The 18,517-nt window shown below is 36.6% G+C and overlaps 1 protein-coding gene and 1 pseudogene across 20 annotated transcripts in view; one reads left to right on the plus strand and one right to left on the minus strand.

Moving 5' to 3' along the window:
• LOC140526901 (utrophin-like) overlaps positions 1–18,517 on the plus strand; it is a 558,532-nt gene that overhangs the window by 414,653 nt on the left and 125,362 nt on the right. For all 20 annotated transcript variants that reach the window (XR_011974583.1, XM_072643530.1, XM_072643537.1 and 17 more), the window contains one exon: positions 7,244–7,337. Coding sequence is in view for 19 of the 20 variants with exons in the window: in XM_072643530.1 (XP_072499631.1) it covers positions 7,244–7,337 (94 nt within the window). In the remaining variant the exon portion in view is untranslated. The remainder of the gene's footprint in view (positions 1–7,243; positions 7,338–18,517) is intronic.
• On the minus strand, positions 14,379–16,111 carry LOC140526904 (actin, cytoplasmic 1 pseudogene; annotated as a pseudogene).

Consider the following 18,517-nt stretch of genomic DNA (forward strand, 5'->3'; position numbering starts at 1 on the left):
TTTTTTTTTTTTTGTTTCCCATTTGGCCATATGTCAAATAATTCATGCTGCAAAGGGAGGATTGGCAATAGATTGTGGAGGGCCTTGGATATTGGGCAAAAACATTTGAACTCTACTCAGTAGATAATAGATGGACTGAAGATTTTTGAGTAAGTGAATGTTCTGACAGGGCTGGGCATAAGGAAATGCCCCTAGAATGCTGCTATATGAATGTCATAGTAAAGGAAATGGAATGGTTATGACCACTGGTGTCAGACACATAGAAATGAATGAATCCTTGTGGTTTGTATGTTGACTGAGAAAACTTCAAATTAACATTAACTATTTTTATTGATTTTGTCAAATATTTCCCCATTACATTTTAAACTGGTTCAGTTGTACTGAAAAGTTTTTTTGGAAGGCTGCAAGTTTGACGCCTCTGGTCTTGAGGACCTATTGTACCCTATTGGTAGGGATGGAAAGGAGGGAGAGAAAGACAGGAGATTTTTCAGAGGTGGAATCAACTGGTCTTATGGTTATGAGAAGTGAAAGAGAAGGAAAATGTGATTCAAATTTTGGATATTAGAAACAAAATGTAAAGTGTTAGTATTTTTTTTTGGTGAACTTTTTCAGAATTTTTGAAGTCAGAAGGAGCTAGGCTTTTAATAATGTTGAACATCTTGAGCGACAGGCAGAAATAGCTTATTAGCAGTTGGAAATGTGGGTCTGGAACTCAGAGGAGGCATCTGGGCTGGAGATATATACACTTAGGAGCCGTTTACCTATGGCAGTTAGAGCCAGAAGAGTGAAGGAGATTGCCAAGGGCTCGGAGCAGGGAGACAAAAGGGAAAAGAGTCAAAAACAGTATTGGGGGTTTAGGAGGGGGTGAGGAGAACTACCTTAGGGGCTGATTATTAAACAAATAGACTAGGATGTGGTAGCAAGCCAAGTGGGATCTTTGGCTGTTTTTTTTTTTTTTTAGTATAATAAAATGCCTCTGATTGAATCTTGCCTTTGTCAATCAAGAGTCTTTAGTAGGAGCAAAGTTCAGAAAGAAGGGTTTCTTTAACTTGAAAGGGTATATGTATTTGTTTTGCTAATGTGATTCTATTAGTGTGTTGTAATCAGCAGTACAAAACTCAGTTTGTCTGTTTTTTAATCCCTTACTTTCTACATAAGCCACACATCCTCTTTTCCTATCCTCCCTAAAGGTGAAGATATGTGTTTCATATACCTGGCATCATTGGTAAGATGTTCCAGCCTATTTCTACCCATTGCTTCTCTTCTTTTGCTCTCTGATTCTTTACGGTCATGGATGTTCTGTGAATCTTAGCAGTATGGCATCATCAGAATTTTATTGGTGTTGAAAAGATGGGTTTTTCTATGCATACCATTTGATCCAGCAATATCACTACTAGGTCTGTATCTCAAAGAGGTTTTTAAAACAGGATAAACCTATTTGAACAAAAATAGTTAGAGCAGTTCTTCGTGGTGGCTAAGAATTGGAAATTGTGAGGATGTCCATTAATTGGGGAATGGCTGAACAAATTGTGGTTATATAATTGTATGGAATACTATCATGCTATAAGAAATGATGAGGAGATTGGTTTCAGAAAAACCTGGAAACAGTTACATGAACTGATACAGAGTAAAGAGTAGATCAGAACCAGGAGAACCTTGTACACAGTAATAGCAATATTGTATGATGAGCAACTGTGAATGATGACTTAACTATTGTAAGAAGATCCAAGATAGTCCCAAAAGACTCATGATGAAAACTGCTTTCTTCCTCCAGAAAAGGAACTGATGGCATCTGAATGCAGATTGAAATATAATATTTTTCCCTTTCTCTTTCTTTTCTTTACTTCTTTTTCTTTCTTCCTTTCTTTTCAACAAGGTGACTAATATGGAAATGTTTTACATGATTACATATATATAACCTAATCAAATTGCTTACCTTTTCAGGGAGGGAGAAGAAGAGGGATTAAGGGATACAATTTGGAACTCAAAACTTACAGTGAATGTTAAAATTCTTTTTACATGTAATTGCGGGGGGGACGTAAAATATTTAAATATATTCATACAAATACTAAAAAAAAAAAAAAAAAAGATTATACAGCTAATAAGTTTCTGAGACCTAGTGTAACTTTGGTTTCTCTGGAAAATAAAAAGAAAAGGTGGGTTTTTGCATCCAGTTTGGCACAAGTGAAATCACTGAGGCTTCCACATGCTGTCTAGCCTCATTTCTTTCTATTCATTTTGTGTCCATCTGCAATGCCCAGTGAAGATTGATATGCTTACTTCTGGGCTAATTCATCCAGCTCCCCAAGCAACTGTATATCATCATCTACCCAGTGCATTTTCTTTTTGCTTGTGTCAGTTTTTTGGCTCATTTCTTCTGAGTGATTGTAGATATCACCGAGGAGGCCATAGCAGAAGAAATGTTGCAGGGTCTGATGCAGTCATGATTATATTGGCTCACATTCTTAAGAATATCTTTCCGGATTGACATCCATATTTTATGAGACTGTCAACTTCATGAGGAATTTGAACTTTATTTCTCTCCCATTTTAACATAGTGCTCCTCACAGAGGAAAAATGTGTTTGTTGTTGTGAAATAACGAAGTTTGCACTTTTGATGGTTAGAAGTAGCATTTGGTATGTACCTTGTATTTCAGCATTATATAGGAATGTACCATAGTCACAAGCTAGGATTAGGTGATAATTCATCAGTTGTCCTACCTGTAGGAGAAGCTGTGGTCCTCTCCTTGTCCAAAGTGGTCTGGCCTTTCAGCAGTGATCTTTTCTAGAGACATACCTTAGAGACTTTGAATTACATTTAGTAACAGATGTGTCTGTCATCAGAAGAAAGCTCACCTTTTTACATTTCACTCACTGTGTTCCTCATAAATTGAAGGCCAAGGAGACAAATTTAACCCCAAATATTTCCAAAATGATGTTTTCTATGATTTACCATTTTTATCTTCCTTATGCTTTCCTAAGACAGGCCTTTAATGAATTGACTCTCACAGCAAATACCAGTACAACTGATATAGTTCATATAGCTGATGGAAGGAGAAAAAGTCCGTATTGACTTCATAAAGTCATTGAATTTTAGGTTTGGAAAAAAACCCTAAAGATGATATAGGTCAAAAACTTCCTTTCATGTTTTATTAATTTTTTAAAAGTTTATGTTATTTTTATTGATGCCCTTTGTTTTTTAGAATATGTTAATTTCTGAACATATCCCTTCCTCTCTTGCCCAATGAGCCTTCCCTTCTAACAAATATTTAAAAATAATGTTCATTGGGAACCTGATACATTTCCAGTTCTTTGATGCCTTAGAAATGCCCATCCTTATTTTATTTTATTTTATTTTTATTGTGTTCAATTTTATTTTTATTTTCAGTTCTAAATTCTCTTCCTTCTTCTACTCCTCTGCCACCTTTTTGAGTAGGCAAAAAATACAATACCCATTATACATATGACATCATGCAAAACATATTACTACCTTAACCATGTTCAGAGTTGCCGAGGTGGCAAAAAAAGTGGAAAACATATACTTCATTTTTCATTCTCAAGTCCATCATTTATCTGGAGATAGATAACATTTTACATCATTAGTCCTTTGAAATTGTGGTGAATCATTGTATTGCTCAGAGTTATTAAGTCTTTCATATTTAATTATTCTTGCCATATTACTGTTTAAACTACTCTTGTGCTCCTTTCATTTTACATTAGTTCATCCAAGTCTTCCCAGATTTTTATGAAACCCTAGCAACCCTCATTTTTAAAAGGTAAAAGAGCTGACGCCCAGGGAGATGCTAAGATCTCTCCATCCACAAACATACCTAATTAAGAGTCGGACAAAAGATTTCTCAAAGTAATACTAGATATTGAGGTAGTCTTTGTGTCAGAGGTACCCTTCAAGTGTGAAAGGGCCATGAACCCTTTGAGAACATCTCCATACTCTGGCTCACTAAACCTGGAAATATTTGAAGGTATTCAGTAGTCACTCAAGGGTAGCCATTAGCTTCTTTTAAAGCCATATAGGTTTCACAAGACTTCAAAACATAGAACATATTTATTTGCACTGAGCCCATAGAATCAAGAGCTAATATTGACCCCACTACCTCATTTGTCCCCTCAAGCTCCCATCATACCAGGACATGTGTCTTCAATTTGGAAGAATAAATAAGTGAATGAAAAAGAATTTATTAGGTGCTTAGTATGTACCAGGTGCATACTAAGTGCTACATACACAGATACAAGTCAGCAACATAAATCCTGCTCTCAAGGACCTTACATTCTAAACTGGTTTGCAAATGTGTTTTCCCTGAGAACACGGACTGTTTTTTGTCATTCTTTGCCATTGCTTAGCACAGTGCTTGGAACATAGTAGACGCTTAATAGATGACAGCTGACTGGCCTGTTTCTGGCCATGATTAGGTGCAGTCTCACGTATTTGGCCCTGTGTCGCAGGGTCAGAGTCAGAGTGTCCTAGTGGGAGAAGGAGAAGAACTAGAACATTTAGGTGATGGCTGAGTTTTGGAAATGATGAGGACGTTTTGGTCTCTCATTTATGTCATCTTCTTTCATTCAGTCTTTTTTTAAGTTTCAGAGAGTCACTTCCATTCTTTTTCCATTTAGTTTTCCATCTCTTGTCTACTTACTCCTTGCATATGTCGTCAGGATTAGACAAATTATCTAGGGCCGTTTTTCCTTGTTCTCCAAAACATAGGTGGAGAAGGAGGAGGAGGGCAATCTGGCAGCTCTTTTGCTGCTCAGTGGGAAATTTGTATATGGCTGCTGTATTGACATAAAAGATTTCACCTCTTTCACCTCCCTGGAACTACTTGACTTTACTTAGCTCAGATAATGTTAAGCTACGTGAAAGTTTAATTCATGTTCTTTAAACTCTCCTATATTTTACTTAGTCACGCATATGTAGGCAGTTACATATTCTTATTAACTATCTGAGTTTTGAAATGTAGAGGACAAAAAGACTCCTGCTTGTGGAATTTTAGCTACATTTCTTAGGCAAAAAGTAGTGTTCTTTTTCTCCAGCATGACTGAACAGTCTCTTTTTAAGAACTGCTACAATACTTGATTAGGAGTTTCGCAATCTGTTTTTGTTGCGCAGAATATTAGATTGGGACCACCTTTATTAAGCACCCACCATATACTGGGCTCTTTGCTAGGCTCTTTGAGGTCGGGGGACTGTCTTTTGCCCTTCTTTTATCCCTAGCACTTAGTATCCTAGTTAATGTTTATTGACTGATAGTCAGATCTTTAATTGTGGTGATTTGGGGTAAGGAAAATGTGAATCACAGAAGATTTATTAATCTTCATATGTATAATCAATATCATATTTCTTGCCTTCTCAAGGGATGGGGGAGAAATGAGAGTGAGAGAGGGAATTTGGAACTCAAAATCTTAATAAAAGAAATGTTAAGAACATTTGACATCTATTTGGGAAATATTTAATGGAATAAATAGAAATATTTTTAAAAGCTCCTTTAATTAAGACAATTTTTCCCAATTAAATTTTTTTTAATCAATGAAAATTTGCCTTATCTGCATCCCAGCATCTCTCCCAGCTACTCCCTAACCCACCCTCAATATAGAAAGATAGACAAAAACAAGATCTCTATCATAAGCAGGTATGATCAAGCAAAGAGAATTCCTCCTCAGGCCATATTCTCCCTTCTCCTCCCAAAAAAACAACCTAGTTTGTACTTTGAGTCCATCACCTGGTTCTCAAGAGGCATTTTCCATTGTGAGTCCTCTAGAATCATGGTTGGTTGTTCACTGTGTTGATCAGAAATTCTGAAATTTTCTAAGTTGTCAAACCTGATTTTTCAAACAGCATCTTTTCTTTCACCTCATATGAAATTTTTTTCAGAGACAGTAAAATACACTAATAAAATGGAATTCTTAACATTTTGCAGGTTGTTTTCTTAGGGCCCATCAGGTAAACAGTGAAATGACAAAAAAGCTAAGAGGACTTAGAGTATGTGCCTTTTGGGAATTAAGTCTCAAAGTGGTCAAGAGTAAGATATAGAGACAGTGAATGCTGTTGCTCAAAACCGTTAAAATTTCAGAAAGAATCCTGTGGAATCTGAACGGCTACGTAAAGAATCTGAAATGTCTCTCAGCATCCCCCACCCCACTAGTTTTTCAAAAAAGTATATTCCTTAATATCATCATAGGGAAAGTGACGATAGCAAAGCATTCCAACTCCACTTTAAAGAGAAAATATTTAAACTTAGAAGTGATCTTTTAAGGTCTTTTTCAGTCTTTTTATTCCATAAAGAACTGTTTTCTGCACTGCTAAGAAGTGCATGAAAAATTTTAAGAGGGTAGCAAAGCCTTAAAAACAATTCCACTTAGTTGATGAAAATATTCTTGTTGGGATCTTTTGCTATGGTCATTAGATAAAGATTTTAAAATTATATACAGATAACTGTGGGCTCAAAACGGTATCTAGCTTGGCCTGTGGCAGTGTAGTGACTTCATCACCAACCATTTTTATAGGTGCAGGGGTTAAAACTTAACTCTACTTTAAAGAATGAAAGTGTTAAAGACTAACTGTACTGAGAATCATAAATTTGCATTGAAAAAGCCTGGCAAGGAAAATGTTGCATTTGCCTCAATGTGAGATGGAACATATTTTAAGATAATTGGAGACTGAGTGTTTTAATGTCTTCTCTTTAATTTAGATTTTGTGTAGTTTAATTTGTTTCTACCTCTTAATTTCTTTCTTTTTTTAAATTTAATATATTCTAAAGAATGTAAAATACTTTTGGAGATCTCATTACCACTTGTGAAATTGCCTTCTTCTGTTCCATTGGATGTAATTTTTTTGTCACCCTGTATGACCAAAAAAAAAGTGTTAAAATAGGTTATTATATTTTTGCAGTCTCACAGTTCGAAACGAAGACTCTAAAAGTACATTTTATATAAGATCATGTACAGTATAATAATTTCTGTTGGGTGAATATTTCAAACACATGATCATTTTTCTTATATTTGCGCATTTATGTCCTGTAAGAATCATCATTTTAACCCAAGTTCATTTTTTTCTCATTTCTCTGATTTGTAAAATTTACATTTTTCACTTATAAACTGAATTAAATTCTAGCTATTAGTCACTCTCTCTCTCAGCAGGTATGGGTAGAGGTGGTAAAAATGAAGAGGATGCTCCATTTTCTTCTGTACACAACATTAAGTTCTGACAAGATTCTTGTTTTACTTTGCAAAGGTATTCAACGAGGAATTGAAAGAAAAAGAACTAAGCATATTGAACGGTGTAGATGAAGCTCAAACATTCCTTTCTGACCTGCAAACTAAAATGGGTGAGTTGGGTTTTTTTTCATGCTTTCTACCAAAGAGATGTTGGAAGTGTACAAAAGTAGTAGAATAAACTGAAGGGATAAAATCTAATAACTGAGTTCCTGAAAGATTTCCTTTTCCTCTTTTTTTTGAAATTAGTTTTTAATCAGATATTAATCATTCTTAAATAAACACCTGTATTTAAGATAAATTTAAAAAATGGAGGAGATGAGACCTGAGGTTGAGCCTTGAAGGACAGACAAGGTTTCTACAGACAGAGGAGAAGGAAGGTAGAACATTAGTTATGTATGGTACAACTAGATAGAATGTTGGACTTGGATTCAGGAAGAACCGAGTTCATGGCCTTTTTCAGGTACTCTTGGGGCCCTAGGCATGTCACTTTTCTTCTGTCTGCCTTAGTTTCTTCATCTTTAAAACAGGGATAATAATAGTACTTACCTCACAGAGTTGTTTTGAGGATCAAATGACATAGCATATGTTAAGTGCTTTGCCATTCTTAAAGTCGTAAGTAAATGGGATGATGGTGGTGGTGGTGGTGGTGGTGGTGGTGATATTTGTCACATAGTAAGAAGATTGGTCTGACTAGGTGAGAGAAGTATTGGGGAGTAGTGAGAAAGAAGATTTGGATAGAGTGAATGGTGCCAGAATATAGAGAAACTGAAAAAAAAGTAGAGGAATTAGTCTTTGTTATTTATATTATTTTCTAGTGTCATAAAATTTAGTGCCTACTGCAGGTTTATTTCTGTCATAATCATACTACCCTGTCTAGAAATATGACCATTACTTTTTATACTTACTACATATATAATAAAACTTGATATTTTCATGGAGCTGAACTTTTACTGTTAATTCCCCAAGTATGGGGTCACATATATAATGGTCCTTCATTTAAAAATATTTTCTGCTGCTGACAATAATTACAGTTTCCAAAATAACTTAGAATACATAAATACATACATACTTATATGTGTATACACACTTATAAAATCTATGCATTTTACTAGACTATGGTTATGACATTTTTAGTCATATTAGTTTATCATTATGAAGTTGTGAATATTCTTTAGCTTGATTAATTTTCATACTTTTTCATCCCCAATATAATTTTCTATCATTCTGGTTATTTTCTGTTTAAAATAAAGGGATAATTATGATTCATTTTTTGTATGTTGATTCCTTTTTTTCCATTTCTTTTTACAAGTAGAGAATGTTATACTTTAATTATGTTGTGTGATACTGTAAATGAGTCTTGAGGGTTTAAGGAGGAGGTGACATCTAGGAAAATAGCATTTTGGTTTCTTGTCTTTTTGACTAATTCCCTTTTTCTACTCTGCAGTAGGTATGGATCTCTCAGAATGTGTTTGTGTGCTGTGTAGGAGTTTGGGCAGAATCTCTATGCTAGTGATTCACAGCTAGTCAACTGGGAATGGGAAGCCATTGGAATTGGTTGAGTAGTAGAGTCAAATGATCTGATCTGAAACTAAAGAAATTACTTTGGCGGCAATATATAGAGTGGATTGGACTGATGAGAAACTTGAGGCAGGCAAACAAATTAGATGGCAGTTGCAATAATTGAAACTAGAGATAATTCAGGCTTGAAATACAGTGTTAAGTGTGTGAATGAAGAGAAGGGATTGGATGGGAGAAATAAAAGAAAATAAAAATGTTAAGATTTGACAACTGATTGCATATGTGGAGTAAAGGAGGATGAGGAATAATGCAGAGATTACACATTTGAGAGTGGAAGGCTGACAGAAATAAGGAGCTTTGGATGAGGAGAGAGGGCTTTTAAAAGATAAATTGTTCAATTTTAGACTGGTTGAGTTTAAGATAATTATAGGACATTGGACTAGATTTGTAGATCTGAGAATTAGTTAAATCTTTTGACGACTTATGAGGTTACCAAGAAAGTCTGTAGAGGAAAAAGAAGGCCCATGAGGGAAAGAATGTAGAGGGTGTTGTCTGTGATGAGCGTGGGGCATCTCCACTTCAATATCCTGTTCTGCCCATAAGCTCAGTATATCAATAACTGAACTATTATGTTTTCTTTTCTAAACCTTTTGTCCTTCCCAGCTTTCTAAAATGTGGCAACACCATTATCCAAGTTGCTCATTGAAATCATTAACTTGCTCTAAATATGTGTCGTGTTTCCCCGTCTCTGGAATTTTGTTCATAATACTTCCTTCACCCGAATTGCCTCATCAGTTTCTGTTCCTCCTTTGTGCCTACTGAGACCCTTACCCATTCTCCAGGGACCAGATTTAATTCCAGCTTCTCCATGAAGTCTTACCTAAGCCTTTTAAGTGGAAATTATTTTGTTTTTGTCTTATACATATACCACATTCTGTTCTATATTTATGTGGTTTTCTTATATTCAAGATTATGGTATAAACTCCTTGCAGATATAGCCCCTATTTTATTCATCCTTTCATCACACCCAACCCTAGGCACTTGTTGAATGCTTATCGGGTACATGGACAATTGAATGAAAATGTGAAAGTGTTACATTCTTCACTAGATGTAATCATTAAGATGATGTCTTAGATAATTCAGGGCTGGGACATACATCTCAGTACCAAATGACGTAACATAGCATGTCAATTATTTTTCTTAGATATGATTCTCTTTTTTTCAGTGCTTTTGCTGGTTGCTCTCATAAATATTCCTTGTCACAGTGTACAGGTGTACCTTTTTTCATGTGCACTTCTGTTTATTGACTTCGTTTCTTTGAAAGAAGAGAAGTAGCTACAAAGTAGATGCCTTGCCTTCTTGGCTATCTTTTCCCTACTGAAAGTACACATTTCAGTGGATCATAAGGTTATATGCTGCCGTGACAATTGATGACCTTTTTCAGTTGCAGTCTGGATGAAGGTTTTTTGAATGTGTTGTAATTTGAGGTGTTTATTATCATATGGAGCTTAGAAAATTATTATCTGCTTTCAAACCCCTAAGGTATAAACCCCTCACAATGCTCTTGTGAGAAGAAAATTATAGTGCATGAAAAGCACAGTAAAGTAAAAAGCTGTTTTCTTTGCCAGGAGTTCTACCTATAGACGAACAGTATATCCTTCCTGAAATAAGGAAGCCTCTTGTTGACATAATGTAATTATCTTGTCTTCAACTCTCATGACAACCAAAAAAAAGTCTTCTCAGAAAGCTACTTGACTGACTGAAACTTTCCAAAGCATTTTTTGGTTGTTTTATGAATGATATAGCATAGGTCTGTTGAAATAAGTAGATCAGCAGCCTTGATGACCAATTATTTCATAACAAAGGTTAGTTTAATGGACACATCACTTTAAATTAATTGGTCGCCATCTGTTGTTTCTTCTATAACTACAACAACTCTAGCCCCATAAATCACATTTGTCTCATAAAAAAGATGGCAGTCATTTACATGTGTGTTTCTTATTGTAGTCAGCATCTGGTAGGTTACTTTCTAATTCAGCTATAAAAACTAAAAGGATAATGTGCACCCTTTATGGGATGGCATGAACTCCTAAAGAATTGTGTTTTTCTTCTGGACAAAGCCTGAATTTATAATAGTGAACTCTAAGGGTTTTACCATTTTTTTTTAATGTTCTTTTGGAATTCTAAATTCTTCTTTTCACTTAGAGTCCTCCTTTAATTACCTCACACAACATAAATCAGAAAACTGACCAAAGTCTCAGAGTAGCCTAGCTTGTATAGAGGTCAGATGAATGTTGCTGTTTGAACAAGCACTTTCCTCCCCCTAATGTTTAGTGGTATTGAATAAGGAGAAAGAAACAAATTTGAGAATGAGATGATCAGAACAGAGTTATCCAAGCAAGGGTAAGAGAAGTTCCTCAAACATTTCAGTGGGTAGATCTCTCTTTGGTTTCATATATATCAGATCTACTTTTGTATCTACTTGCTTAAGGTTGAAATGGTGGTGTTTTCCCTGAGACACAACCATTCCCAGTTTTGCAATAAAAAAATCCTCTCTCAAAACTCTACTCCACTTCTTCTTCATGGTATGAAAGTAACGTGGGTTCTTAAAGGCAATGCCACCAGTGCAAAAACATTTTTTCTGGTTCTAGTAATCTAGGAACACTTTGAATATGTCCCTCAAAAACAAACTTGTCTGTTTTCTGAGGACCAGAGTACATAGTAAGCATTGTGAGCTGTATTTCTGAATGTGCCACTTGGTGAAGAATCTTTTGGACATGATAACTCACGCTGAATAGGACAATATAAAATGAACTCCCAGCCTTCTATGCTTCTTTTTGTTTATGTAATTTTACATTGGGCCATAGATAGTGAGCTGAGCCCAGAACTGAAAAGGAAACAAGAGAAGCCTAAATTGGCTTTGGGAAATTGCACAGTGCTTTTAATGACTAGAATCTTCTCCTTGAAGCAAAAGTGCATCTGTGCATGTGCCCCAAAAGTCATGGAACACTTCTTTCTCAACATAGGTAAAGTTGAAGGTCACCCAAAGGGCAGTGGAAAAATACTGTATATTACCAACCAGAAATTATATAGGAGAAGCTATGTAGAGGATGTAACCTGAGAGATATGTGAAGAGAAAAGAAAGTAGGTAGTCACATGGATAGAGCAAAGAACCATTAAATGACCTTGTTTCTCCAAGCAGTGTCCAAAGAACTAAAGTAGATTACGAGAAAGAACAATAGTGGCTAAGAAGATGGGAAATCTAGATTGGAAGCCAGGTGGCTGGATGGCTTTAAATATAAAGTGGAAGCACTTGTATTGTTTTTAATCCTAGAGATAGTAAGGAGCCACTAGAATTTATTGACCAGGAGAGTGACATCATCAGACACATATAGTTCTCAGTAAGCTTGACATAGTGTTAAAGCTTTAAGTAGTTCCAGATGCTTTTTCTTGTCATTTTCTTATTTAATCCCAAGTCCTTGTCTTTGATCTTGACCTTAAAGGTTAAGATTTGTAAATATCTAACTTACTTCCACTCTTCAGACCGAAGAAAGAACAGTTTCTCTTGAGCTCACTCTTGGTCTCTGGAACAGCAAGATTTTTGACCTGTCTAGGACTTTGGTCTACTTCTGTTGGCTTTTTGTTAAAAGCAAAACAAAACAACTTCTGAGGAACAAATCTCCTTCACCACTTTCTAATATATTGGATTTTTTATCTCTTTTCTCTTATATTTACTGTCAACATTTGGTTCTTCCTGTAGCTTCTTCCCTCTTAATATCACTGTTCTGTATTTTTCTTTGTCATATTATCTTCTCCCTGAAAAAATTTTTTACAACTGTTCTTTACTCTCTTCCCTCCTTCTCATCATCCCTGACATCCCCTTCTCCCCATAAATCACAAATTATTATATCCTTAACCATATTTATGCATTTCTAACACATGAGTACTATGCCTTGTGTAATCCTGTGATCTTCCTTACAGACACATTTTAAAAGACTTCTGGATTACATTTTAAAATATCAAACTATTGTCCTTCATTTGAGTGATCTTATTTCGGTCAACAATTGCTTTTTGTTTTGGGTTTGTTTGCTTGTTTGTTTGTTTTGTACAGTCCATGAGACATCAGGGGTTACATGGGGCAGATGGCTTTTGTCCTCAAGTTTTTTTTGAGCCTATGTCTGGAAGTCTCATTTCTAAAATGGACAGTAGTATTTCTGAGTTTTAAAAAATGTATGGATAAGCCACTTGAGTCTCACTCAACAGGCATTTATTAGTGTCTGTTCTGTAATATGTAACTGGGGATACAAAGAAAAGAAAATGAAACACTCTCTGTTCTTGCTTGGTTCCAATGTTCTATTGGGAGAAAAAACATGAATACCAATAAATACAAGACAACTGGAAAGGAAATTCTAGGTTACTTTGGATAAGCTCTCCTCATCTCTGTTCCCATTTGAATTCTTCTTCCTCTTATCTGAGGAACCTGAACATACCTAAAATTAAAAATACAACTTGCAAGATAATAACTGTTAAACAGAATATGTTAGTTAGCTATACATCACTTCCTCCTCTTGCTCTGAACCATAGGAAGGGAATGTTATATGGAATGTTATAGATTTTCTACACAGTAAATACATATGTAAAAAGTGTCATTTATTTATTTCAGTAGCAACTTGACACTGGATATAGTGCTGGAATAACAAAGATCTAGATTCATATCCTGCCATTTGTATAGCAGCTGTTACCCTGGGCAAACCACTTACTTCTTAGAACCCCAGTTTTGTAACACATCTCAAGGGTATTGCTGGACCCAAAGGTGATAATATATATGAAGCAATTCACCAGCCTTAAATAGCTATGCAAATGCTAGTTATTAATACATAAAGATGCATGCACTGTTGGCAGAAAAAATAGAAATACTAAAGAGTGACAGTTTTATCTTCTGAAAGGAGTGCAATGGAACTGAACCGAGAGTCAAGAGATGTAGATTATAGTCCAAAATCTGTTGCAAACTAGCTCTGTGATGTTGAGAAATCTATTTAACCTTCAGGGGTTTTAGTTTCCTCATCTATAAAATGAGAGGTTAGACAAAGTGAATTGATTCAACAAGAATTTCTGATGTTGCTAATAAATTAAGGCACTATGCTAGGCACTGGGAATACAAAAGCAAAATAAAAAAATAGCTTTTGTTCTCAAGAAGCTTAAAATTCAATTCAGAGGAAAACACCATTCATATGTATAAAACATGCAAGATAATGTGAGGATGGAGAAAACACTAGCAACTAAAGGGAGGAGGAAAAGCTTCTCTGAGGAAGTGACACCTAAGCCGAGAAGGTAAAAATATTAGACAATAGCTTTCATGGTAATTTTGGAATAAACAGAGTGTGAGGGCATGAGAGTAATATAAAATAAGTCTAGGAAATTAAACTGGAATCAACTTGAAGAACTTTAAATTCCAAAGAGGGTTTTATTATTATTATTATTATTTTTTTTTTTTTTCTTTAACGTGTGCACTTTTATTTGAACTGGTCTTAAGTCAGTGTACAGGTAAAGCTCCTCCCCTCCCCCAAGTACTGGCACCAATCTCATAAAACTCGCAGGGAGACTGTGAAGTCTTGTCTTCATTCACATCTATGTTGGGGGCAGGGAGGGAATTTAGGGGGCCATTCAATATGGCTGACAATTTAAAAAAAAAAAAGGAACAAGTATTAAGGCGGAAGATACAAAAAGTTTTTTTTAAAGGATTACATTAATTTACATGTAAAGCAATACTAGTACCTTCCCCCTCCCCCTCTCCCCATCTGGATTTGTTACTCAGCTCATTACAGAGCTAATTTCTCTGTAACAATGCATTATACAATATTTGGAATGACTATTAAAAAAAAAAACATAAATGTACAATCAAGAGTCCTGAAGACGCACTGTAGAACTTTGGGGATGTTTGCCTCCAACATACTTAGACTGCTCATCACCTTCACCGTTCCAGTTTTTAAATCCTGAGTCAAGCGCCAAAAACAAAACAAAACAAAAAAACAAATAAAGCCATGCCAATCTCATCTCTTTTTTTGGGCAATTATCATGTCACACCCTTTTGACAAAAAAAAAAAAATTAAAAAAAATCAAAAAACACACAGTCCATTTAGAAGCATTTGCGGTGGACAATGGAGGGCCCAGATTCATCATACTCCTGTTTGCTGATCCACATCTGCTGGAAGGTGGAAAGAGACGCCAGGATGGAGCCTCCAATCCAGACAGAATATTTGCTCTCAGGTGGGGCAATGATCTTGATTTTCATTGTGCTGGGAGCTAGGGCTGTAATCTCCTTCTGCATCCTGTCGGCAATGCCTGGGTACATGGTGGTACCACCAGACAATACGGTATTGGCATACAAATCCTTAAGGATGTCAACATCACACTTCATGATAGAGTTGAAGGTAGTTTCGTGGATTCCACAGGATTCCATACCTAAGAAAGATGGCTGGAAAAGAGCTTCTGGGCACCGGAACCTCTCGTTGCCAATGGTGATAACCTGACCATCAGGGAGCTCGTAGCTCTTTTCCAGAGAGGAGCTAGATGCAGCAGTAGCCATCTCCTGCTCAAAGTCTAGGGCGACGTAACACAGCTTCTCCTTGATGTCACGCATGATTTCCCTCTCAGCTGTGGTAGTGAAACTGTACCCTCTCTCGGTCAGGATCTTCATGAGGTAGTCCGTCAGATCACGGCCAGCCAGATCCAGACGGAGGATGGCATGGGGAAGGGCATAACCTTCATAGATGGGCACAGTGTGGGTCACACCATCACCGGAGTCCATCACAATACCAGTGGTACGACCAGAGGCATACAGGGACAGAACAGCCTGGATGGCAACATACATGGCTGGGGTGTTGAAGGTCTCAAACATAATCTGAGTCATCTTCTCTATGTTGGCTTTGGGGTTCAGGGGGGCTTCTATGAGCAGCACAGGGTGCTCCTCAGGGGCCACACGGAGCTCATTGTAGAAAGTATGATGCCAGATCTTCTCCATGTCATCCCAGCTGGTGACAATACCATGTTCGATGGGGTACTTCAGGGTCAGAATACCTCTCTTGCTCTGAGCCTCATCCCCCACGTAGCTGTCTTTCTGGCCCATACCCACCATCACACCCTGATGTCTGGGGCGCCCAACAATGGAGGGGAAGACGGCCCGAGGGGCATCGTCTCCGGCAAAACCAGCTTTGCACATGCCAGAGCCATTGTCAACAACGAGAGCAGCAATGTCATCATCCATGGCGAACTTGGAAGTGGCAAGTTTAAACCCTTAAGAGAGAGAGGAGGTGGTGCCGCACCTGGAGGCAGGGGAGGGCGAGTGCACGCTGGGTGGGAGAGCTCACAGCTGTATTATTATTTTTTTTAACACTTGAGACCATAGAGTGCCACTGAATAATTTTGAGTAGGAAAATGAGACACTTTATAAAGGTTACTTTGTCATCTTCTTGGAACTTGTATTAGAGAGGACAGAAACCAAGAACATTTAGTGCAATTGGGAAGCACTTGTGATAGTCCATTTGAAAGGTAATGCAGTAGGGTGGTAATTGAGAGAAGGTAGAGGGTGGGACACATTTTTTGGAGCAATAAATGACAAGCAAGTTAGGGAAAGTGTTTCTGATAAACTTTTGCTTGATGTAATGCAATGGTAACTGATTACACATGTGGGGAAAGGGGGCGGTTAAAGGAAAGCAAGAAGTCAAGAATGACTCTTAAGCTTGTAAAACCTGAGTAATTAGAAAGATGGTGGTTCCCACAATACAAACTGGGAAGTTTGAGAGAAGGATAGGTTAAGGGGGAAGATACTGTGTTTCACTAAGCACATGCTTAATTCCTATGAGACCTCCAGCTGGAGATTTTGATCCCCTAAAGCTGGCCCTTGCTAGCAGTCATCATAAATTTGCTGATCACCCTAGACTTCACAGTTACCTCCCATGAAATTTCAGTTAACTCTTCAGCTACTCCTGATCTTTTAGGCTCAAGTCTGGGAAGATTACTACATTCTGAATTGATTTGCCCTTAGATCTCAATAGAGGGGAACTGAACTTGGTGTCTGGGCAGAAGAAGAGAAATTTAGCCAAAAGTCATGAATTGGATTCTCATCCCTGCTCAGGGGACTTAGAAGTGACCTAGGGATATGTTGACAAAACTTTAGTTTGAGTTGTATCATTTGGAAAGATAACTCCTTTTCCCTTAAGTTTCAAATATAAAACTCTTCTATCTTTTGCTTTGTTTCTTTCACAATTAAAAATTTTTTTCATCTGTTTTTACTGCCTATCTCTAAAGTGATGTTGTTGAACTATCAGGGGTAGGGAACCTATGACTTTGAGGCCACATGTTCTGTGAAGTTTCAATTCAGTGAAAGGGCCACATGTGAGGACCTAAAGGGCTCCATGTGGCCTTGACGCTGTGGCTTCCCCACTCCTGGTCACTAGTTGATCTTTTAAGGTCGTTCTAGCCCTTAATTTATAATCCTATTGTTCATTCTTTCTAAGTTTATATTAATGAGGTATTTCTTATACAAATTTGGAAAAGTATTTAGAAAACATTTTACCTAAATTTTTGTGTTCTTGACTAAAAGTTCCTTATCCTGATGAGGCAATAACAGCAATTCTAGTTCCATCTGTCTGTCACTTTCTCTAAATCCATTATTAGTTTTCCTTTTGTGTAGACAGATGGTTTAGTAGAATGTAGACTCCCTTCCTCCTTTCTGAATAGCTGCTGGAGTGGAGATAATGCAATAAACTGTATAAAAAAAGAACCTTTTGAACAAAAAAATGATATCAAGCGAAGACAAAAAGAGCAGTGGCCGGTGTAGAATGTTTTGTCGCAGTACAAAGAAGCTGTGTGTTTCAATGCCAGATTACTTAATGACTGACTCATGAAAGTCATTTCCTAATCTGAGAAAGATCATCATAATTAAGCACAGAAGTTTTACACTAGTCAAAAAAATGAGTATGTAAAATATCTCTTAAAGAATCAGATGAATTATAAACATGCACAGGTGGCAGATGGAAACGTTATCTCCATCTCTCAGGGGTCTATTAAAAAACAGGTTTATAACTCATCTAGAATGATTTTCATCTGATAAATATCTTATAAGGAAGATAATAAGGTTTGCATTTTAGCAACACGACTTTTAACGTAAGATTGACTCTCAAAGATTGAGCTCTTGAAAGAAATGTATTTTATTTTCTTCCTTATTCTTGGTGTTCTCTACCTTGACCTTGACTCCTGCTCAGAATTTCTCCAGCATATTTATTTTCTTTTTATTTATATATGCATATTTATACCTCCATCATGGTGTTTTTCATTGAAGTTTTCAGCAGCTTTTCTGGGACTGTGATAAAGACATAGCAGAATAGCATAATGGGTGAGACTGTTGGATTTGTGGATGAGAAGTTCTGGATTAAAGACCTGCGTGTGACACTTAGTGACTAGAAACAAAGTGTTCAAACCTTCTGAGCCTCAGTTCCCTGTTCTGTAAAAAGAAAACAATGATATATATGATATCTGCCATACTAGATTATTGTAAGACTCAAATGAGATGATGTATTTCAAATTCTCTATATTATTATCAATCATTGGTGGTATTATGGCTACATGGTATTATTGCCTTGAACAGGAATTAAGTGTGGCATGTTAGAAAGCCCAGTGACCTGGGACTCACAGGACTCGAATTTCGAGTTCCACTTGTACAATTTACTTCCTCCTTGTGCGACCTAACTCAGGACACTTAATCTTTTCAAGT

Source organism: Notamacropus eugenii, chromosome 2 (genome assembly GCF_028372415.1).
Source record: "Notamacropus eugenii isolate mMacEug1 chromosome 2, mMacEug1.pri_v2, whole genome shotgun sequence".
Lineage (NCBI taxonomy): Eukaryota > Metazoa > Chordata > Mammalia > Diprotodontia > Macropodidae > Notamacropus > Notamacropus eugenii.